Source organism: Onychostoma macrolepis, chromosome 12 (assembly GCF_012432095.1).
Source record: "Onychostoma macrolepis isolate SWU-2019 chromosome 12, ASM1243209v1, whole genome shotgun sequence".
Taxonomy (NCBI): Eukaryota; Metazoa; Chordata; class Actinopteri; order Cypriniformes; family Cyprinidae; genus Onychostoma; species Onychostoma macrolepis.
Window position 1 is genome coordinate 15,297,140 of NC_081166.1, and position 23,700 is coordinate 15,320,839.

The 23,700-nt window shown below is 38.4% G+C and overlaps 1 protein-coding gene across 1 annotated transcript; it reads left to right on the top strand.

Moving 5' to 3' along the window:
• The first annotated feature begins 1,993 nt into the window (after window positions 1-1,993).
• Window positions 1,994-22,412, top strand: neurl4 (neuralized E3 ubiquitin protein ligase 4). The gene is made up of 29 exons (XM_058794122.1): window positions 1,994-2,281; window positions 6,509-7,025; window positions 9,085-9,150; window positions 9,274-9,698; window positions 10,559-10,670; window positions 10,794-10,882; window positions 11,013-11,085; window positions 11,171-11,444; window positions 11,549-11,730; window positions 11,889-11,974; window positions 13,345-13,507; window positions 13,605-13,815; window positions 13,928-14,004; window positions 14,732-14,810; window positions 14,895-15,064; window positions 15,158-15,286; window positions 15,408-15,553; window positions 16,218-16,436; window positions 16,899-16,997; window positions 17,074-17,226; window positions 17,313-17,477; window positions 17,551-17,709; window positions 17,929-18,108; window positions 18,580-18,673; window positions 18,762-18,869; window positions 19,022-19,166; window positions 19,275-19,387; window positions 20,148-20,307; window positions 20,388-22,412. Exons 1-29 carry the CDS (start codon window positions 2,039-2,041, stop codon window positions 20,590-20,592), a joined length of 4,842 nt encoding a protein of 1,613 aa, XP_058650105.1. The 5' UTR covers window positions 1,994-2,038; the 3' UTR covers window positions 20,593-22,412.
• The last annotated feature ends 1,288 nt before the right edge of the window (window positions 22,413-23,700 follow it).

A 23,700-nucleotide genomic window follows, 5' to 3' on the forward strand; every position in this document is an offset into this window, starting at 1 on the left:
TGAAGCTCTTTTATTTGCCGTCAAATGGTTGATCGCTGCCGTGTGTGTGTCCTGTCGCAAAATGTGGCGAAAAGTCCTACACGACGGTAATAGTTTGATTAAGGTGTTTACATGTCTGTACTGCACTTCAATAATGCGACTAAAATAGGAATACTCCACATGTCTTAATTCGATTTCTGTTTAGTTCGATTATGACTTTAGCCGAATTAAGGTCATCAAAAATCTCTGTTTACATGGTAGACTCTTAATCAGAGTATTGTCTTAATCGTATTAAAATCGGAGTATTGATGTCCATGTAAACGTAGTGACTGACACCCTTCACAAGGAGGGTAAGCCACAAACATTCATTGCCAAAGAAGCTGGCTGTTCACAGAGTGCTGTATCCAAGCATGTTAACAGAAAGTTGAGTGGAAGGAAAAAGTGTGGAAGAAAAAGATGCACAACCAACCGAGAAAACCGCAGCCTTATGAGGATTGTCAAGCAAAATCGATTCAAGAATTTGGATGAACTTCACAAGGAATGGACTGAGGCTGGGGTCAAGGCATCAAGAGCCACCACACACAGACGTGTCAAGGAATTTGGCTACAGTTGTTGTATTCCTCTTGTTAAGCCACTCCTGAACCACAGACAACGTCAGAGGTGTCTTACCTGGGCTAAGGAGAAGAAGAACTGGACTGTTGCCCAGTGGTCCAAAGTCCTCTCTTCAGATGAGAGCGAGTTTTGTATTTCATTTGGAAACCAAGGTCCTAGAGTCTGGAGGAAGGGTGGAGAAGCTCATAGCCCAAGTTGTTTGAAGTCTAGTGTTAAGTTTCCACAGTCTGTGATGATTTGGGGTGCAATGTCATCTGCTGGTGTTGGTCCATTGTGTTTTTTGTAAACCAAAGTCACTGCACCCGTTTACCAAGAAATTTTGGAGCACTTCATGCTTCCTTCTGCTGACCAGCTTTTTAAAGATGCTGATTTCATTTTCCAGCAGGATTTGGCACCTGCCCACACTGCCAAAAGCACCAAAAGTTGGTTAAATGACCATGGTGTTGGTGTGCTTGACTGGCCAGCAAACTCACCAGACCTGAACTGTATTGTCAAGAGGAAAATGAGAAACAAGAGACCAAAAAATGCAGATGAGCTGAAGGCCACTGTCAAAGAAACCTGGGCTTCCATACCACCTCAGCAGTGCCACAAACTGATCACCTCCATGCCACGCCGAATTGAGGCAGTAATTAAAACAAAAGGAGCCCCTACCAAGTATTGAGTACATATACAGTAAATGAACATACTTTCCAGAAGGCCAACGATTCACTAAAAATGTTTTTTTTATTGGTCTTATGAAGTATTCTAATTTGTTGAGATAGTGAATTGGTGGGTTTTTGTTAAATGTGAGCCAAAATCATCACAATTAAAAGAACCAAAGACTTAAACTACTTCAGTCTGTGTGCACTGAATTTATTTAATGCACAAGTTTCACAATTTGAGTTGAATTACTGAAACAAATGAACTTTTCCACGACATTCTAATTTATTGAGATGCACCTGTAAATAAACTCCTAGAACACAAATAGTTTAATAAATACCCACCTAATGTTTTTGGCTACATGAGCTTCATATATTAGTTGTTATGCAGGTTTATCTGTAATACACTGCCATCTAGAGGACCTTTTCAACAAACGTAGTACAGCTACCACAAATTTAAAATTGGGTTATTTTTTAATATCAGTAATACATTCATCAGTTTTCTGTTTAAATTTCCTTGGAAAATACTCGGTTTTAAGCAATCCCAAGTACAGGTCTTGATAGAGTTGTTAAAGTCGTTATATAATTGAGTTCTTCCTGTGAGAGGGTTGTTTAATTCATCACTAACTTCATTTGTAATGTTATGAACTGTGGCGTTTGAGTATTTATTTGTATGTATACTCACATATTACCTACCTCCAGCACATTTATCCAGTTTTATCGGCTCGTGCGCGTTTGCTGTATTATATTTACACACTCAAGCATCATGCACTGATATTTATTTCTGCCGACAAATATACCCAGAGCCAATGGCGAGTTGCCCACAAGCGACTCTCCACTGTCGCAAAACGACGCTCGGTGTCGTGCACCGCGCCGCCCGTGCGAAGATGGCGGCTGAGCTGCATCCGCGCAGCGGAAAACTGATCGGTTTGTCGAACTCCAACCGAACCGCTCAACGGAATCAGCCGGTACAAGAATTCAACCACGGTCTGGTCCTCAGTCGGGAGCCGCTGCGGGACCGCGATGTCTTCACTGTCCGCATCGACAAGAAGGTAAACAAGCATGTCCCACCAGAGAGAGAGAGAGAGGGAGAGCGAGAGAGAGGAATCGAGAAAAGGGTGGGAGTGTGTCAGATCGTCTGCAGTGGTTCACTGTCAGAGCTTATTCCTAGGTCTTGCGTGGTGTTTAGGTGTGTGGATGTCTCAGGACGTGCGTGTGCTGCGGCTTTTGCAGTCATCTGTCATGGTTTGTCAGTGCTGCTGTTGATGTTTGGATGCTGGTCTGCTTGGCTGCTTGGCTATTCCTGGACTGTCATTCCATGCGATTCCATCACTATCAGATGAATCTCATCTGATCACAGCAGTCTGCATATAACAGTTACACAGAATATTTTTGGGAAATACTACTATATATATTCAATTGGAAGCCCATGTAAACATGTACACACATACCGTGTGTTGTGTCCTTAGCTGCTGGTTTTGATTCATTCCAGTGAATCGGTTCTGTTGAATTCACTGTTTAGTTCATTGACCCTTTCTGCAGGTGATATCAAGTGACTGTCTTTTCGCGTGTCGTGAGTCATTAAAGGATTCAGTCAGGTGATTCGTTCAAAAACAAGATGACCAAAGCAAGCATAGCATGGTCCGAGAGGATAACTGGGAAGGTTGTTTCCTGTGACCAGAGGCAGGCCTGCTCATTTGAGACTGGGAGAAAGGAGCCACACAAAAATTGTCTCGGGCTTCATGAATTGTAGTAGCATTATTATGTTTACAAATCTATGAATAGAAGGATTTCATAAGCACCAAACACATCTTCCCTACAAATTATAATAAAATTTATATTTTCATTTTTCTTCTCCTTTTTGACAGTTCAAAGACAACATGATGCCTATGCCTAGATGCATAGTATTTATTACTTGCATAATAATAATGCCTTTTTCAGCTTGTGCGTGATCAACTGGTATCTCAATTTTCTTAACAGCATGTGTTTTTCAAAAAACGGGCTTCAAAATTCACAGTTGAGGAAGTCATTGCCTGTATGCAGATGCTCATAGTCATAACATACTGCTTGTTAGCCTCACATCAACCTTGAAGCCATTAAAGAGTTTAAATCAAACTGTAGTATCTAACAAGTCACACGTAATTATGAAAAGTTTATTCTTTGACATTCTCAGCTCTCAGATTCTAATCAGTCAGTGTCTTTTCACGCATTTGAAGGCTGATAGACAGTCAGCTGATTCATGTAAACATGTTTGACCTTTCTTACCTGCGAAATACTACTTTTATCTCTGTAAATGTATTTCAGCAGATAGCTGAGCAACATTGCGTTCATATCGGTAGTCTGTACTGTTGTCTATGGATTTTTAATTAAGAGTGACCTTGCTGTCTGCTTACGTACCATATGGCTTTACAGCAGGGCATCTCTCACACTGCCGTCGCCACTTCCATTTGCTTTTTGCATTGTATAAGCTCTGATTGTTAATAGTGAATATAATAATGCCATGGGTGTTTTAATAATTATTCAAGGGTATAAGAAGGCAACCAATTAGCTATCACATCATGGGAATGATTTTGACCACCAAAGCAGGATAATGTTGTTATATATTAAAACCCTGTTTTTTTTCCAAAGTGTGTCAAGGTATGATAATTGAATTTATTGTGTTACTGTGAACAGACAAGAGTGCATTTCAGAAAGATTTCTAGAAAAAAAGTTCTAGCTAGTAATAATAAACAAAGCAACACAATGGGTCTCTTTCACTAAAGCGTCTTTAGACTCAAATTTGTGCGTGAAAATGCGCGTACAAGCAAATCATGATTCACAGAAAAATATAGGAACAACCGAAACCACACTTAAGCGAAAAGCACATTGGAAATCACATTCTTTAGTAGGTAATTAGTTTGTGACTATGAAAGAGTTTGTTCTGTATGAATTTAATACGGATATTGTCATTGTCATGTGACGGTTGCATTGCTTCACTGCTGTTCACAAATCCTCTCTCATGGCTTCATGGGATAGTAAAGTGTCCATGGAATGCTCACTTCAGAATCTCACCCAAACTAGTAGGTCATCTGGGAACTTTTCGCCTTCTGCATTATGAATACTGTAAATTTGGACATACTACTCTTTTCGTGTACTGTTTTTCACTTCCTATTATATATTGTCCGGAAGTATGCAATTTCGGATGCAGCCATATTCAGGGGGTTTTAGAATCATTTTAGGATTCAATTTTATACATGGGTATTTCATCTTTAATATATTTAATCATTTACAGTGATAAAGTAAGGAAAGCTTGCATTGTCGTTTGAGCTGTGAAAATGAAAGGTCTGTCTTAAAATGTTTGTGTTAAAAAGGATGGCACACTTGGCATTGCTTGAGGATCTTGCTGCGCATGCTGTCAGGCAAAAGCGTTTTTAGAGAGTGTCATATGTTTGCTGAGAGTGAATAAAGGGAACATCATCAAAACATCAAAAATGATTCAAATTAAAACAAGGTTAAGAAAAAAGTCATGTGCTTATGCACATGTTGTGAATGAAGTGTTGTCATTTTAGTAATCCATGCAATTACTAGTTATTGTGACACACTAATCTAACGTTTATTCAAATCATGATACTGCCATAGTACATCATTTATAAGTTATAATTTGATTCTGTATATTTTTGTTATGTTTTTGACATCATCTTGCATCCAGTCAGCTCCTACACAAAATGTTTTCAGGAGAGAATATGTTTTAGTCAGATAAAATGCAGCCTAAACAATTTGATGATTAGTCTGCGCCTAATGTTTAAAAGAAATGACTTTCAGTTTTTGAACCTTGAGAAAGGAGGCACACAGCAAAACAATATTATTCCTATTGTTCCCTGATATTATTCCAGTTTCCTGTATTTTTTCAGTCTTACTGTTTCCTCACTTCTAGACAGAAGGAAAAAGACAATGCACAGATTACTGGTCACTTATGTAACCAGATTAGAGAAATAACTTTATCACATTCAGTGCCGCCTGTCCCTCTCCTCAGCCTGCCTTAACCCAGATACACACGGTCCTGCTGCGCTGACAGCCTACATACCGTCCACATAAAGACATTTGAGGAATGCAGCGAGGATGCAAAAGCTAGAGACAGCGTTTCAGTGTGTGAGATAGAGATCTGTTTAACTCAATTAATGGCACCTGTGGTATGATGTTAATTACCAATGAAAATAATTTCAATTCACCCTCGAGAAATGGATGTATGAATGGCTTGCACTTGCAATGGAAGTCTGTTGGACAAAGCTAAGTCCATGAGTAAACATTAAAATATATATATTTTTTTTAATGTACAGCAAGTAGCTAAAAGACTTTCCTGTGTTGGCTCTGAAATGCTCATATGTGCGAGAGTATACCAGAAAGGGAAGTGCCTATCTACAAATTACTGTTTACATTGGAGCTAACTCCACATGCAGGAAGTTCATTGGTGAATGGATAACAAAGTTTGTCCAACTTGAACAGTCCTACAACTAAAAGGATGTTTTAGACAGCTTTTATATCTTCTGTAATACAATTTTGAACAGGATTAATATGATTAATATATAACTGACATCATTGTAATTACCGTAATATTAATTTCTAATTTTCATGTTTTCTCTGCAGACTTCAATTGTGGATTACTGTAAATGTGATTTTTCTTTGTTTCCCCAATGAATATATTGTTATATATATATATATATACATACACACTTCCAAACAAAAGATTTTGAGAGAAATCTCTTTAAATGCTCACCAAGGCTACATTAATTTGATTAAAAATGCAGTAAAAACAGTAATATTGTAAAATTATATTACAGTAAAAAGGCATTATGTTTTCAAATGCAATTTATTCCAGTGATGGAAAAGCTGAAATTTTCAGCAGCCATTACTCCAGTCTTCAGTGTCACATAATCGTTTAGAAATCATTCTAATAATCTTTTGTAACATTATATATGTATTTACTGTCACTTGATCAATGTATACTTGCTAAATATAAATAAACATTACAAAAAAATTACTGAATCCAAACATTGAGTGTGTATATATTTATATTATACATTAAAGGTCATAAGCCTACTACTTATAAGTTATCTTTAAAATTATTTTTATTAGACACAGAAAGTTATTGAGAAAGACCATAATATGTTGCAGGCCTGGCTTGAACTTTGGCACCGTGGCTCACCATGTACCAAGGTTCTGAGACTTCTGAGATTATTTATAAAGAGTCATAAAGGGATTGATTGACTAACTGACTAACGTTTCTATTCTCTTTGGTACAGGTGAACTCGTGGAGCGGTTCTATAGAGATTGGAGTGACTGCGCTGGACCCAGCCGGTCTGGAATTTCCCAGCAGTGCCACAGGGCTGAAGGGGGGCTCGTGGATTGTGTCTGGCTGCTCTGTGCTAAAGGACGGCCGCTCAGTCCTGGAGGAGTACGGTCGTGACCTGGACCAACTAGGGGAAGGGGACCGTGTGGGGATCCAGCGGAATGGGAAAGGAGAGCTGCATCTGTGGGTGAACGGGCAGGACTGTGGCTCGGCGGCAAGTGGACTTCCTTCCCGTTTATGGGCCGTGGTGGACCTCTATGGGAAGTGTACCCAAGTAACTGTGGTAAGCTGTGAACCCCCACCTGAAATGGATGGGGAAGAGGATGAAGATGTGGAGGATGAGATTGTGTCGACGCAAGCGGTGTCCATAATGCCAGATGCTTGCCGTAGCCATGATGATAGGGCTGGAGCTATCGTGCTGTCTGCAGCTGGTGCTACAACAGCCATGATGAATGGATCAGCAGAGGAAGGTAAAACTAGACCACATAGTATAGAGTGATGGAAAGGATTTCAAGTAGTTGGGTCAATAACATGCTGCTTGTATCTATTATTTATTTAAAGGTGCCATAGAATGCATTGATACAGTATTTTAAATTGTTCTCTGATATCTACATAGAAGGTATGTGGCTTAGGTAAGGGCAAAAAATCTCCAGAAAAGGTTTTAAATGTCCATTTAAAACCCTAGGATTTCTCCCTAGAATGAAACGGTCTGTTATTGGCTTATTTGGAAGGGTCATGAATAATAATGAGCTGTGCTCTGATTGGCTGTTTCACAGTGCTGCTCAATGTTGAGCTCTGCTCTGATTGGCTGTTTCACAGTGCGGCTCATTTCAATAACTCACAGCAAGAAGGAAACACAGGGAGGAAAATATATATTTAAATACTTTCTCTCGCAGTTATATCATCGGGTAATTATACTGTATATAAAATGCGGGCATCAGGGAGCCATTATTAATACGCGAGGCATTGAAACTGCTTTTGAATGATCGGTCGATCGCGTTATAGTTTCACTTTCAAGATACGCGATCGCATGAACTATGTTTATACTATGGAGCGGCAGCACTTACCACACATTTTACAAGATCAGATGCTTGTCAGTGGTGCTCAGGATCTGTAAATCATTCGCCATCATCCTCAGTCATCTCTCCTTGCTCTGTTTATGTGGTAAGTGAAATCTTATGTACTGTAATCTAACAGGCTACAGCTAGCAAGCAGCTAACCGTGTCCCTTTAGTTATTTTAGTAGAACGCGTTATTTGCTTTCCGTGCCTTTCTGAATAAAGACACCAACCCATCCCTGCACTTCACATCTCCTGCACAGCCTGGAACATAACATTTATTTCAGTGGTCTGCCATTTTCGCTGTTGTCCTTGCTTGTTTCTTCACAATACCTGCAGAACTTCTGATGGTTCGGCTGGCGGCTGGCCTAGAACGTGGGCGGGTTTATGCAAATGTTGGGGGCGTAGTGATCCCGACTGTTGCGTAACAGTCGGTGTTATGTTCTGATTCGCGTATTTTGTCATTTCCATGTACAGAACTGTTATTATTTAACTATGCCAAGGTAAAGACAGTTTTTCATTCTATGGCACCTTTAACAAAAACTTTAAAAGAAGACCTTAAGTAGTTTGGTATAATTGTCCATTATTATTTCTTATATATGTTAATAAACTGCTTATTGATATTTTAAAAACTTTTGTCCCCAGAAATTTAAGTCATGTGGTGCTTTGAACCAAGCAGAAATATGCATTCTGATTCCCGAAAAGATTAATAATATTTATTAATTGTGACCATGGACCACAAAACCAGTCATAAGGGTCAATTATTTGAAATTGAGATTTATACATCATCTGAAAGCTGAATAAATAAGCTTTTCAGACAATATTTGGCTGAGATGCAACCATTTGAAAATCTGAGGGTGCAAAAAAAAAAATCTAAATATTGAGAAAATAAGTTCTTAATGCATATTACTAATCAAAAATTAAGTTTTGATATTTACGGTGGGAAATTTACAAAATATCTTCATGGAACATGATCTTTACTTAATATCCTAATGATTTTTGGCATAAACGAAAAATCGATAATTTTGACCCTTATTGTTAGCTGTTGCTACAAATATAACCATACTGGTTTTGTGGTCCAGGGTTACAATGAATAATTCATGACCCTTTTTTAAAAATATATTTAACAAATCAATTTAATTTTTTTTTATATTTAAAAACTTTTTGAAAATAATAAAGATTACATTTGCATTTAAGTGTACATTTGCATGTATTCAAGGTGTAAGGAAAATGTTATTAAAGTTTACTTGATGGTTATACCACATGATATTTTTATCATTCATTCGATTGAAAATTTCTCAAAAATGCTTAGAAAACCATGAATACAAACAGTACATTTCTAAGACTTTTGTTGGGTTTTACTTTTTAACTAGATTTTTAAAAGATTTTTTCTTTGCTTTATCCTGGACACTCTTAAAATATCTTTGGCCCAATTGTAATGAACAAATGTTTACTGTTTGTTTTCTCATCAGTGCCTGAGGCGTCAAGGGCGAACAGTCGGCCCGACAAATTTCCAAACAACTTTGAGCCTGATAGTGGTACGTCACTTTTAAAACCATCCTTGGTTATTTATCATTGTAAATCTGGAATACCATTGTTGTTTTCTTTATATTTTGCTCTTTTTCCTCTTTTTATTTATTTATTTATTTTTTCCCACACAGTTTTGACTGAGCACCAGTTATTTGATGTGTTCAACAATGCCATTGTCTCTCTGTATCGTTCGGAGGATGAGGGTGGAGAGGACTTGGGGGTGGGAGGGGGAGGCTCTGACTCCTCGAGGGGTGGCACAGGAAGTACTGGTGGAGGCAGAGGAACAGGAAGTGACAGTGGCATTGGTGGCGGAGGGACAGGTGGAGGCAGTAGCAGCAATAGCAGCCCAGCGGGGAGCTCTGGTGGGGTGGCGGGACTGGGGGTCTCCGCTGGCAGCATGACAACCAATGATGCACTGCTGTTCCATGAGAAGTGTGGCACGCTGATCAAACTAAGCAACAACAATAAGACTGCAGAAAGGAGGAGACCGCTGGATGAGTTCAATAACGGAGTCGTCATGACCAATCGACCACTCAGACACAACGAAATGTTTGAGGTATATAGTTTAAGAAATCAATACTCTTATTTAGCAGGAATACATTAAATCGATCAAAAGAGACAGTAAAGACATTTATAATCTCACAAAATAATTGTTTGAAATAAATGCTGTTCTTTGTAACTTTATATTCATCGAAGAATTCTAAAAAAAAAAAAAAAAGTATCATGTTGGCGCCACCGTTGCGCTTCGGGCGTCCCGAGTTCGAGTTCTGGCTTGCAGACCTTTCCTGATCCTATCCCCCCTCTCTCTCTCCCACTTCGCCTCCTGTCTAAATACTGTCCTATCACAATAAAGGCAAAAACGACACAAATTTTTAAAAAAAAAGTACCACTTTTTCCACAAAATTAATAAACCGCACAACTGTTTTCAACATTGATAATAATAAGAAATGTTTCTTAAGCGCCAAATCAGCATATTATATAATAATATTACATTTGTTATTACCTTTTATTTATGTTAATGTATATTAATAGAAAACTGATTTTTAAAAGTAGTAGTAATTGTAGTAATTTTTAAAAGTAGTAGTAGTTGTAGTAATATTTCACTATGTTGCATATTTTAATCAAATAAATGCAGCCATGGTGAGCATAAGAGACTTCTTTCAAAAACATAAAAAATCTTAACTTAATTTAGTATTGTGTTAATTATTTAAATATAAAAAGTAATTTTTATTTACTTATTTATTTTTTGCTTATTGATTTCTTTAAAGTACAAACATAATACAACTAATTCATAATATTATGATGCTCAGAATAATTATACAACATTTATACAAAACAAATTTAAAAATATAGTAAAAGTACAATTTTTCATGTACTTTACACCTCTGATTATATTGCTGCACTTGTCTGTTTCAGATTCGCATTGACAAACTGGTGGATAAATGGTCTGGTTCCATTGAGATTGGAGTGACAACCCACAACCCAAATAATCTTGACTACCCTGCAACAATGACCAATTTACGTTCAGGTACCATCTTTATTATTCTGTTATATATTATTTCTCACAGAATCATTACAATATACATAACAGGCACATGTGTATTTGATATAACTAAATCATAGTGTTCATTAAAATCTTCTTGTTCTTAAGGTACAATCATGATGAGTGGCTGTGGGATTTTAACCAATGGGAAGGGGACTCGTCGGGAATACTGTGAATTCAGCCTGGATGAACTCCAGGTAAGTTGGCACTTGGCAGCATCTGTGAGTCTTATGATTATCTCATGTAGTCTAATACTCAAGGTGATTCCCTTTGTTTATTTATACAAAACATGCCCATATAACTCTTTTATGCTTTTGTTATTTATAGGAGGGAGATCACATAGGGCTGATGAGGAAAGCCAGTGGAGCTCTGCACTTCTACATTAATGGCATTGACCAGGGTGAGAGTAATTTCAGATCTCAGTGATAAGAAATTCACACAAAATTCAGATTATTCTAAAACACTTTTCCGAAATGATGTCTTAGGGGTTGCAGCCAATCAGACCCCTGGCGTAGTGTATGGAGTGGTGGATCTCTATGGCATGGCAGTAAAGGTCACCATCGTCCACAACCATAATCACAGTGACCGTTTACGCCGCAACAATGCCATCATGAGGGCGCTGTCACCTGACGTGGGCCGGCCTCGGCCTGCTCTCTCATTGACCCCTGAGCCCGATGTCCCAGACCGCTTGCTCTTCCATGCAAACTGTGGGCAGAAGGCTGCAATCATCAGCGATGGCCGCACTGCTTTACGGCCTCAGTGAGTTCATTTAATACAAAATTAACTAACTGATCTCTACTAACTGCATTAATAGGGCTACTGCATCATGGGGCAGTTCAATGAAATCTTATTCTTTGGCACAGTGCGACGGATGACTTCAACCATGGCGTTGTGCTTAGCAATCGTCCGCTGCACTCCAATGAGGTTTTCCAGGTGCGCATCGACAAAATGGTGGACAAATGGGCGGGCTCTATAGAGATTGGTGTGACGACTCATAACCCCGCCTATCTTCAGCTACCATCAACCATGACCAACCTGCGCTCAGGTAAAATGCTGCCATACAGTTACATCCAAAGGTCACAACCGAACGCTTAGCTGACTGATTAAAGTGTCCATGAGTCTAGGCCATGTTAACTGTGACATCAAATGTAAAATGCATGAGGGTTGGTAGATGGCTAATCTAATGCACCGATATCTCCACAGGAACCTGGATGATGACAGGAAATGGTGTCATGCACAACGGAACTACAATTCTTGATGAATACGGGCACAACTTGGACCGTCTAAAAGTGAGTTGTCAAGTGGCATTCCAAATTGGTATTGTAAACAGAAAAGGAGAATTTTGGAAAAACCTTCACACAGCTTTTTAGACAACATATTCATAGTGACTATTAGTGATGCACCGACATTTTGGGAACTAAAGACATTTGGCCGAAACAGAAGAAAGTTACATTTTTGGTTTTGGCCCAAATAGTTTTGAAGTGCTAAAATCATTGACTGACAGTTGTGTCTTAGTCAAAGTGCATTTCACATACACAACATGGGTAAGCAACAGCCAGTAAACATGCCAGCAGTGGGAATGCACCATAATCAAAAAAGAATCCCAGATTAGCAAAATGTAAAATTTTTTACAGAGGCAACTCATTGACAAAGAACTTAACTATTTCTCACCTTTGAACACTACTACACCCTAAATAGCATACCAAAGTCAGTTACCAAGTTACTCAAATTTAATTACTGTTTTCAAATAAATGAAATTTTTCAGTTTTGGTGTTTCAATAAAAAAAATTCTTCACTAGTGACCACATCTGTCAAGCCCCAAAAATGAAGAAAAAAAAAAAAAAAGTTAACTGTAGCCATGTTTGTTAAACTAAACCAAATAGTGTCTTAAAAGGATGGTACACTCTAAATCGAAAATTCTGTCATTAATTACTCACCCTCTTGTCGTTCAAAACCCGTAAGACCTTCGCTTATCTTCGGAACACAAATTAAGATATTTTTGATGAAATCCAAGAGCTTTCTGACCCTCCATAAACAGCAACGCAACTACCACATTCAAGGCCCTGAAAGGTGGTAAAGACATCGTAAGGGACATCAAAATAGTCCATATGACATCAGTGGTTCTAACTTAATTTTATGAAGCAACTAGAATACTTTTTGTGCACAGTCTTTTATTCAACAATTTCATCTTTTCCGTGTCAGATTTGATGATCGTTCAAGACGGTACCAAGAAGCATGCATTTACTGTACATTCCTCTGCTTGTAAACAAGGTGCAGTGCATGCGTGTTCTATGTTTATTTTTGTTTCCTTTGCACACAGAGTATTCTCGTAGCTTCAAAAATTACAATTGAACCACTAATGTCACAAGGACTATTTTAATGATGTCCTTACTACCTTTCTGGGCCTTGAACGTGTCAGTTGCTTTGCTTTCTATGCAGGGTCAGAAAGCTCTCGGATTTCATCAAATATATCTTAATTTGTGTTCCGAAGATGAACGGCACGAGGGTGAGTAATTAGTGACAGAATTTTCATTTTTAGGTGAACTAACCCTTTAAATTTCAAGCTCTTCTGAGTGTTTTTTTAAAGGTCTTTTTTTCTAAAGAACTTATCCTGGTTTAGCTTGTTTTATATTCATGTGCCTCGTGTGAATGTCTACAGGCTGGAGATACAGTGGGAGTTGTCCGAAAGGAGGATGGGAGTTTACATTTCTTTGTGAACGGAGTGCCTCAAGGCCCTGCGGCCTGGAATGTTCCGCCCAGCGTGTATGCAGTGGTGGACCTGTATGGACAGGCTGCCCAGGCCACCATCATGGATGATATGGGTGAGAGCAGTAAGGAGAGAGTAGAAATGGGTAAATGGATGGTACATACCCTGAAGTACTCAGGAGACTTTTAAAAATCTCTTTCTCTCTCTTATAGCTGATCTCCCTCCCTTGCCTGATGACAGCTCTGAGGGCCCTACTGCCATGTCTCCTGGTAGCCCATGTTCAGTTTCGGGAGCTACAGCTGCCAATGACTTGCGCTTTCATCAGCTGCACGGCACAAACGCTGTCATCACCAACGGTGGCCGAACGGCGCTCAGGCAGAACTGCCGCAGCGAGTTTAATGATGCCATTGTTATTTCAAACAGGTTACTTTTGTTTTAGCATGAACTCTTTAAGTGCTTAGATCATTCTGGTTGATCTTGATGGATCAGTCATCGATTAAATGAATATTTTATGCTTATGTGTCTCACTGAACAGGTGCCTTCGGGATGGAGAGCTTTTTGAAATTGTTATTCAGAAAATGGTGGATCGCTGGTCAGGCTCAATAGAAGCAGGTCAGCTTGTATAAAACATTGATTCACTAAAGAAATGCCTCTAATTTAATAAATGCCTCTGATTCACTGAATAAATACCTCATACTCACAAATGAAAGGGCACCAATTAACTAAAGAAATACCTCTGATTCATTAAAGAAATGCCAGTGATTGATCAGAGAAATAACATTAATTTACTAAAGAAATACCAGATTTGCTTAAGAAACACCAAAGAGTCACTAATGAAATACCACTAATTCACTAAAGAAGTGGTCCTGATTGGCTTACGAAACACCACAGAGTCACTAAAGAAATACTCAATTTACTTAAGAAACACCACAGAGTCAATAATGAAATACCACTAATTCACTAAAGAAGTGGTCCTGATTAGCTTAAGAAACACCACAGTCACTAATGAAATATCGCTAATTCACTAATGAAATAACACTAATTGATTCACTTAAGAAATACCACTGATTTACCAAAAAAAAAAAAAGTCTTTGATTTACTAAAATTTGATTTGATTTACATTATTGGTTCATAAGAGTCATGTTTCGAAGAATTTCACTATAGGTGTTGGTGCTGTAGTGCAGGAAACATGGGTTCATAGTAACATGGTAGACAAATATCGGCTCCAGAAAAATCAAAGGAACCGAATATTATTATTTCCAGTAATCACTTGGTTCCGTGTATGTGTTTTTTAATGGAACCTGAATAAGAACCAGTTGTTGGATTGTATTTTTCACAGGAGTAACCGCAATCAGACCAGACGAGCTGGAGTTCCCTAATACAATGACTGACATTGACTATGACACCTGGATGTTGAGGTGAGCTGCTGGTTGATGGATCAAAACTCCTTTCTTTGCCAGACCTGATACCTTATATCTCTCTTTGCTCTTTCTCTTCTGTAGTGGCACAGCGATCATGCAGGATGGGAATACCATGAGGAATAACTACGGCTGTGACTTGGACTCTCTGACCACAGGCTCCAGGATTGGGATGATGCGTACAGCTACTGGAGACCTGCATTACTTCATCAACGGCCTTGACCAGGGCGTAGCTTGTACCGGGCTGCCATCAGGTAATTTTCAAGAAAACTGTTTCACCTTATGCAACACTGATATTTCAGAACTTAGTAATGTCTAATGTCCTCCTCCTTTCTGTCTTTTTTTAGAAGTATATGCTGTGATCGATCTTTATGGTCAGTGTGTGCAAGTGTCCATTACAAGCTCATCGGGGCCGCTGGATAACAGTCTGTGTACCAGTAACATCACAGAGAAGAGCTTCCCCATACACTCTCCAGGTATTATCATGTTTTTGCATTTTAGGCAGTATGACGATGATTTTAACATTCGTGTCAACAGCACCAGTTGTAAACAGGTTCATATGTTTTGCTCTACTTTTGTGTCTTTGTCACCCTCTAGTGGCAGGGGTTGCCCATCGCCTGCACAGCAAACATGGTAAGAATGTGGTGTTGTTAGGAGACGGTTGTCAAGCGCTGAGGGTCGATGGATATGCCCATGGAATTGTGTTCAGCGCGAAGGAGCTCAAGACAGATGAGGTGTTTGAGGTGAGATGTGGGACGTGTTTTAATTTTCAACTGAAAAAAAAATTATAATTTTTAAATGCGGTAACACTTTACAGTAAGGTCCCATTAGTTTAGTAATATCTTAACTAACAATGGGAATATGTTTGTTACAGTATTTTGTTAACATTAGTTCATAAAAATACAACAGTTCATTGTTAGCTCCTCCTTAAATAATATTAACAGATACAACTTTTGATTTGATTAATGTATTAGTAAAGGTTGAAATTAACTAAGATTAAGAAATACTTTAGAAGTATTTTTCATTGTTGGTTAATGTTAAAGTAGTTAACTAATGGAATAGTTCACCTAAAAATGAAAATTGTCAATTACTCGCCCTCAAGTTTTTCCAAACCTGTATGAGTTCCTCTGTTGAACACAAAAGAAGATAGTTTGAAGAATGTTTTTGGTAATCAAACAACCATCGACTTCCATAGTATTTTATTTTTTTTTATACTATGGAAGTCAATGGCTACTGTTGCCAACATTCTTTAAAATATATTCTATTGTGTTTAACAGAGGAAAGGAACTTATTGAAGGGTGAGTAAATGATGAGCGAATTTGAATTTTTGGGTGAAAAAATGGAGCCTTATTGTAAAGTGTTATTTAGTGTCTTATTCACATATGGTCTTGTTGTTGTTCCTTTTAGGTGAAAATTAACAAGGTAGATGACAGATGGTCCGGTTCCCTTCATGTGGGTTTGACCACCCTGCAGCCCCCTGACCTACCATCCTGCCCTCTCAGCGGCCTCTCTCCTTCGCTTACTCAGCTTAGGTCAAAGGTCACCTGGGTCCTCGCTGGCTCCGAGGTCAGACGGAATGGAGTTCTGCAGAGACAGAACTACGGCTGCTCTCTGGATCGACTCACGGTAAGAGATCACAGGCGCATTCATACCAATGACAAGAACTGTAACAGTAAAGTTTTAATATAATTCTATGCGAAGAGAGAAGTCTACATCACATCTGTAACAATGACAGTGAAACGATAACCCTGGAATCCGGTTTAGAATGATTTTTTAAATGAACAATAAATCAGAATCCAACTGATTTTAAAGAGCTTAAGCATTCAAAAATACAGTAATATTGTAAAATATTATTACAATTTAAAATAAACCTTTCTATTTAAATACATATTATAATGTAATATACTCATGTGACTTTTGAACTGGGACCTGACATTGACATGGAAATCTTCTCCAGTCTGTTCAGTCCATTGAGCCAGACACAAATACAAACATGAACACACTGAAGAGTGGTATATATAAAACTTCTTATTACCCCTAAGTGAAGAACGAGTATATCACAGCCTCAACACCTCCATTTTACTGTAGGTGGGAAATCGCGTCGGGGTGAAAAGATGCAGTGATGATACCATGCACATCCTCATTGATGGAGAAGACATGGGACCAGCAGCCACTGCAGTGGCGAAGGTACGAGTATGCTGCTATATCTGTTAATATGTCTAAATTTTCAGTTGTACAGTCTGCTCATCCGCTTTTGTTTCAGAACGTGTATGCTGTTTTGGACCTGTACGGAAAGGTGACAGCCGTGTCCATCGTCAGCTCCACGCTAGTTGAGGATTCAGAAAGTGTGAAAGCTCCCTCGCTCTCGCCTGACAGCTGCAGCGAGGGAGAGGACGACAGCACTCCTGTCAGAGAGGTGTGGCATCATATTTTAAAGCTTGATTGGTTGTATTTTAATGTCAAGCTTTATTGGAATTTGTTTGTTTGTTTTTCAACTCTCAGTGTGAGAATGAGGCTGCCCTGGTGCCCACAGTCATGACTTTTTTGGAGAATCATGGAAAAAATATCCAGCTGTCCAATCAGAACCTGACTGCCGCCCGGGTGTCCAGCTACAACCAGGGGCTTTTGGTCACAGCTCAAGCTTTGCCGCGCCAGCAGCTCTTCCAGGTGTGTGTTTGTGCGAGTGTATTTGGAAGTGAGAGACACAGTCCGTGTGATGCTAATAGTTGTTCTTCCTCAGTTTCAGATAGACCGTCTGAATCCATCATGGACGTCCTCCCTGTCGCTGGGTGTGATTGGTCATTCGCCAGACCGCCTCAACTTCCCTTCCACAGCTTGCTGCCTTAAACGCTCAGTCTGGCTACTGCAACGAGACTCGGTTTTTCACAACTCGTTGAAGGTGATCTCACTTCCTGTGGTTCTTTTACCCTCCTTTCCCTTATCTTCACATCCTTGTTTTCTTTTCTTTTCTTTTCTCATTTTACTTCATTGCTTTCATGTTTGTTTTACATTCGTTTCTAACTTTGCTTTCCATCTTGCCTGGTTTTTAAAATCCTATGTCCTTCTCATTTTTGCAGTATTAGTATCAGTTCCTGATTTAATTCTGTCATTTCCTCAGATTTGTGAGAACTATGGTCCTAACCTGGACACCTGTCCTGAAGGGACCATTTTGGGGCTGTTGGTGGACAGCAGTGGTTGCCTCCATCTGTTTGTTAACGGCATGGATCAGGGCGTAGCAGCCCAGGACATCCCAAGCCCCTGTTACCCCCTTATTGACCTTTATGGCCAGTGTGAACAGGTCAGTGCTTATGAATGTATGGTCAGGCTTCAACATTTTCATAGAATCCACCACAAAAAAAGAGAGAGTAAGGTAACACTTCTCACTATTAACTAGTTGCTTATTAGCGTGCCTATCATATTGGCTGTTTATTAGTACTTATAAAGCACATATCCTGCATGACCATATTCTAATCTCTAATCCTACCCAATACCTAAACTTAACAACTACCTTACTAACTATTAATAAGCAGCAAATTGGGAATATGAGGCAAAAGTTGTAGTTAATGGTTTGGTTAATATATATATTTATATTTATATATAATTTTACCATCATCTTTAAGGCCATCATAATAACATCATAATCTATGTTAATATATTGATGAAAATAATTGCTTTTTCAAATATGTAAATAAAAAAATAAATATAATTCATAACTTCTTTGTATGAATGCACAGGAAATGATTGTCTATTGTTGGTGTTGTATTCTTAGGTCACTATAGTGACAAATCATGTGTCTGTGGTTGGCGGGGAGAGAGGAGACATGCGTTGTCAAGGGGACATGGAGAAGGCTGATATGGTGGATGGTGCGTGAGATTTTGACCCCGTGTCTTACATTGGCTGTAGTGTGACTCTGCTTTAAACATGTGCTGTCTGTCTGTCTTTTTGTGACAGGTATAAAGGAGAGTGTCTGCTGGACGCCTCCTCCAGAGGTCAACCCCAATAAGACGTGCGAGTACCAGGCGCTATGTTCCAGATTCAAAGAACTGCTCACACTGCCTGGTACAACTGCATTACACCTCACACACATAATAATAATCCTCTGTGGCCACAGATTCAACGTGGACCTATTAGTAGCAGTTTTTGCAGCACTTTTCTGATATATTGACTGAACATTTTGCTTTCTTCATCTCCCACTCTGTCCTCTTTTTCAGATGGTTATTTTAATGAGGATGCTAAGTACAACCTGTGTTATTGTGAGTCCTGTCACAAACTAAGGGGTGATGAGGCCTATTACAAGCGAGGGGAGCCTCCCAGAGACTACGCTCTGCCATTCGGCTGGTGCCGCTTTGCACTCCAGTCAGTTATTAATAATTTAACTCCGTAATCAAGCTCTGAAAAAGTGCAAATTATTTAGTATTAGCAGTAGTAATTACTTAAAAAGAGCTCTTGTCTGTGTTTTAACAGGATCAAGACCCACTGTGAAGTCTCCAATGCCTTCAAGAAGTGGCATATTGCGTACCATGGCACTAGTGTCGGCTCGCTTAGACGCATACTGGACCACAACCAACTCTTGTCAGGTTGGTAACCACAAATTTTTTAATCATTTAAAATAATTCTTAATTTAGTCCTTTGGAAATATAATATGATAATACACTACCTAAGTAGTTTTTTTTTTTTTTTATTCACTAAATGAATTCAGCAAAAATGTATGAAATTGAATTAAATTGAATTGAACATGATGGTAAATACATTATTTAAAATAGAATTGGTTTTGTAACAAATGCTGAAACCTGATTTTAAAAAATCTATAGTTTCCACAAAAATATTACGTTTCTACAGTGATAATAATATGTTTCTTGAGCACCAAATCAGTAAATTAGAATGATTTCTGAAGGATCATGTGACACATTGTAATGATATTTCACAATATTGCTGTTTGTACAGTATTTCTGATTAAATAAATGCAGCCTGGGTGAGCATAAGACACTTTCAAAAACAAAAAAAGAAAGAAAAAAAGTGTCATATTTTTATAATATAATTTAATTATAATTTTTATACTTTTTTTATAATAAGCAAAAAATGTATTTGATAGTTTATTAAATATTAAAATAAATGTTACAGATTTATTTTAGAAAACTGTATAGAAATAACATTATTTGCTATAGTCTCTGATATTCAAAACAGCAGGTTTAGTTCAGGTTTTCAGCCCATGTTCTTTTTCATTTAAAAGATTTGAATTATCTTTTTGTTTACTAATGCAAATGATCTGATAATGAAATGCATGAATGTGTGAATTAGAATCTGCACACCTGAGCTTATCTGTTTTCCCATGAGCAGAATCGTCCTCCATTTTCTCCTTGTCCCCGGTGAAGACAGAGGGTCACGGCAGCTACGGGGAGCCCGAGGAGAACAGCGCCCCAGAGCGAGAGATTCCCCGTGTGCAGCTTTCTCCAACCATGCGCTACTCTGGCCTGGAGGTCTTTGCTCCCAAAGTGCAGTAAGTCAACAGCAGTGCTTCTAAAGAAAAATTGCCTAGAAATTGAATTTGAAAATGATGAGTTACTCTTTCCTGCACAGATTCCGAGACCCACGTTCCCTCCGCTGTCACCAGGCCCAGGTGGGCTTCCAGGTGTGTGTGCGGCCAGGCTCCTACAAAGTGGGCCCGACTTCACTGGGAATCAGCGAGCCTCTCGATCCTCGGTTCAGCAATGCAGAAATCGAATGGATCACCAAGGAAAAGGGAGGCACGCTTCTGTATGGCCTGCTCATACGGGTAGAGTGAACACAGACTCGAGCGAGGACGTCTGCATCATCTTCCTCGCTATGAACCAAATTTCAGCGCAGCCCCCCTCAGGCGCTGAGGATTAAGCATTGCTTCGCTGCCCAAACTCATTCATCTCTGCATGTTTCAGACATACTTTTGTGTTTGTTTTGTTTTGAAGGAGGGCGATGATAATCCCCAGAGACAAAGACACTGCCTGCACTTTATGTTTCGGACACTGGTGGGCGATTTTTAGTCTTTCTCATTAAATTCACTAACTTGGCAGGCCCTCCATTTGTTTTTTCGGTCTCTTCATGCATCTAAAGCTACGTATCATCCCGTCAGTTTTTGCTTTGAGAGCCTGTTGTTCTCACAGAAATAAAACTGGACTGAAGCAACACAAAACCACCAATTCATAGCACAACCCTGGATTTATACTCATGTTTTTCTTAAGACTTGCAATGGACAAATCAACCTGGAAATAACCAAGATCTGTTTCAACAACAACGCAAAATCACCTTATCAGGAAGAAACTGTCATTTCATCGCTTTCCTTGTTTACTTATTTTCCAGATTCTGCTCTATATTTGGTTCTTATAGCAGTGTATTTATTCACAAATTACAGCAAACAGTGTTTAGTCAAATGCAAAGTGGATAAAAATGGCTACATACAGACAGGAAGGCAAGAAATGTATGTTTTGTTTTGTTTTTGTGAATACACATATAACTGTTCCCATTTATGGAGTGGAACTCACATTTCTTCATACCACTAAAATCACTTCATGTGACCCCAAATTGTGACAAACATGCATAGTTTAACTGGATGGATACATACAAACAGAATTTTGCCCCCCAAAGCACTCTAAAATATCTGAAGAAGAGAGTTTAAGAAGCTATATGTGTATTTGTGTGTCCCTTTTTGGCCAAATGTGCGTCCTAGTAGTCTTTGCGTCATTCGCTGCCCATTGTTTAAGGTCAGTCACCTGTGGAAGTTCTTGTCTTATGTTTAAAATGCTTCACTGCTTTAGATGTTGTTTACACGAGGGTTATGTTTGAGTTTATCTTCTGTTCTGAAGTAACGTGTGCTGTTGAGCCCATTTGTTTACTCACAAACTTTTAGTGTAAGAACCAGGATGTAAGTGTTTCTGAAATTAATGGTGGCAGGTACAAAAACTGAATGGAAAGGTCCATTTATGTTCTGCGTTCAACATCCTATTCAACAAAAAGGACTGTTTATTCAGCTATCAGGTAGATGTGCCTAGACTCATGAGGAATTGTGGGAATTAAAGTCGTCTACTGGAATACCTGACCCCAGAATTGGTGTTTACACTGGGAATGTGATTTGTTTTTAATAGATTGTTTACTCCATGCTAGGTATATTGCCATTTTTTGTATTCTCTTATGACTAAGATTGCACAAATGTAAGCCCTTGCTGGAAAAACGATGATAAAAAAGAAAGAAAGAAAGAAATCAACTCTTTTTTGATTGTATCTAGACTTACAGTACCCTCTGTGAAGGCATATCTCTATCCATTTTTTTTTCTTTTCTTTTTTAAATTTTGTTGCCAATATGACATACTTGAGTGTACATTTTGCATTAGCGATCCCGCTTTATTGCCAAGGGCGATGTCTGAATGAAAGCTTGCTATGTAAATCAGAAAATGTGAAAACACAGGGTTCATGTTGGCCCATTGCTGCTTTTCAGTTGTTTGTATTATTTGTTTATGTTTGTGTTATTTTTATGTCTTTACGTTGTGTTGTACAGCCTGTTACATAACACTAACATTACCTTCCTGGTTTGTAAGAAAATAAAAATCCAAAAAAGAGACAGTTATGCACAACATAGAAAAAGTGTCTGTGTCTTCCATTAATTCAATCATGAAATTGTATTACAATTAAAAATATCTCAAAAATCTCTCTCTCTCTCTCTCTCTCTCAAACACACGCACACACATATATAGATAGATAAAAATAAACCTCACTAATTGAGTAGTTTGTTTTTGGACCACAATTATTATATACTATTTAAAAGTTTAGTGTCTGCAATTTTTGTTTTGTTTTAGAAGTCTCACCAAGGCTGCATTTATTTGATCAAAGATACAGTAAAAATAGTAATATTGTAAAATATGATTGCAATATAAAATAACAGTTAACTATTTCAATATATTTTTAAATGTAATTTAATTTACTGAGAAAAATGCTGGATTTTCATCAGCAATTACTCCAGTCTTCAGTGTCTCATACTCTTTCACAAATGCTCAAGAAACATTTCTTATTATCAGTGCTGCTTCATTGTGCTTCTTAATATGTTTTGTGGAAACTATGACATTTTTTTCCAGGATTCTTCAATTAATATAAAGTTCAAAAGAACTAAGAATTTGTTGCAACATTGTAAATGTCTTTACTGTCACTTTTGCTCAAATTAATGGGCTCTGCATTTGTATGTTTGAACTGATGAATCTATATTTTGTCTTTCTTTAGTCATAAACATATTCTTGATCTTAAGTGTACATCTTGACATTTCGGTTAAACTTGAGAAATAACGAACAGCAAAAATAAACTTCCTTTTATTTGAATGGGTTTTTTATTTGGAGTAGGAAAGTTCTGTCACGGACATGTTATTGCAGTGTTGCATATCAATGACATCAAATCTTGGTAAAAATATCCTATGCATTAACTTCTTAAGGCCGATAATGTTTCTTCTCTCTTCGGTTGGTTGTAGATGGTTCTTCTCTCAACCATGTACACTAGTAACTCACAAGACTCAACTAGCAGGACAGGGAATGACCCTCACAGTGGTCAAAACACATCAAAATATAAAGGTGAAGTGTGTAGCTTCTGCGCCACTAGCGTCGCCACAGGGAATTGCAAAAAAATAATAGGTTTCATGCAATACTTCCCTTCTATTATTAGGCATCCAAACAAACTCATGTCATTGGTTAAGCCAATGTTACTGTACCAGGCTGGTTGTGATGCTCAAACAAACAGAGCAATGTTTGGAAATGTATTGATAGCGCCACAGAGCCACATATGAACGGCTGTTTACAGCTCTCTCTGTATATTAAGAAATTCTTTTAACATTAAAAAATTACACCCATCACCTTTAAGTAAACATATGCAAATTGAGAACC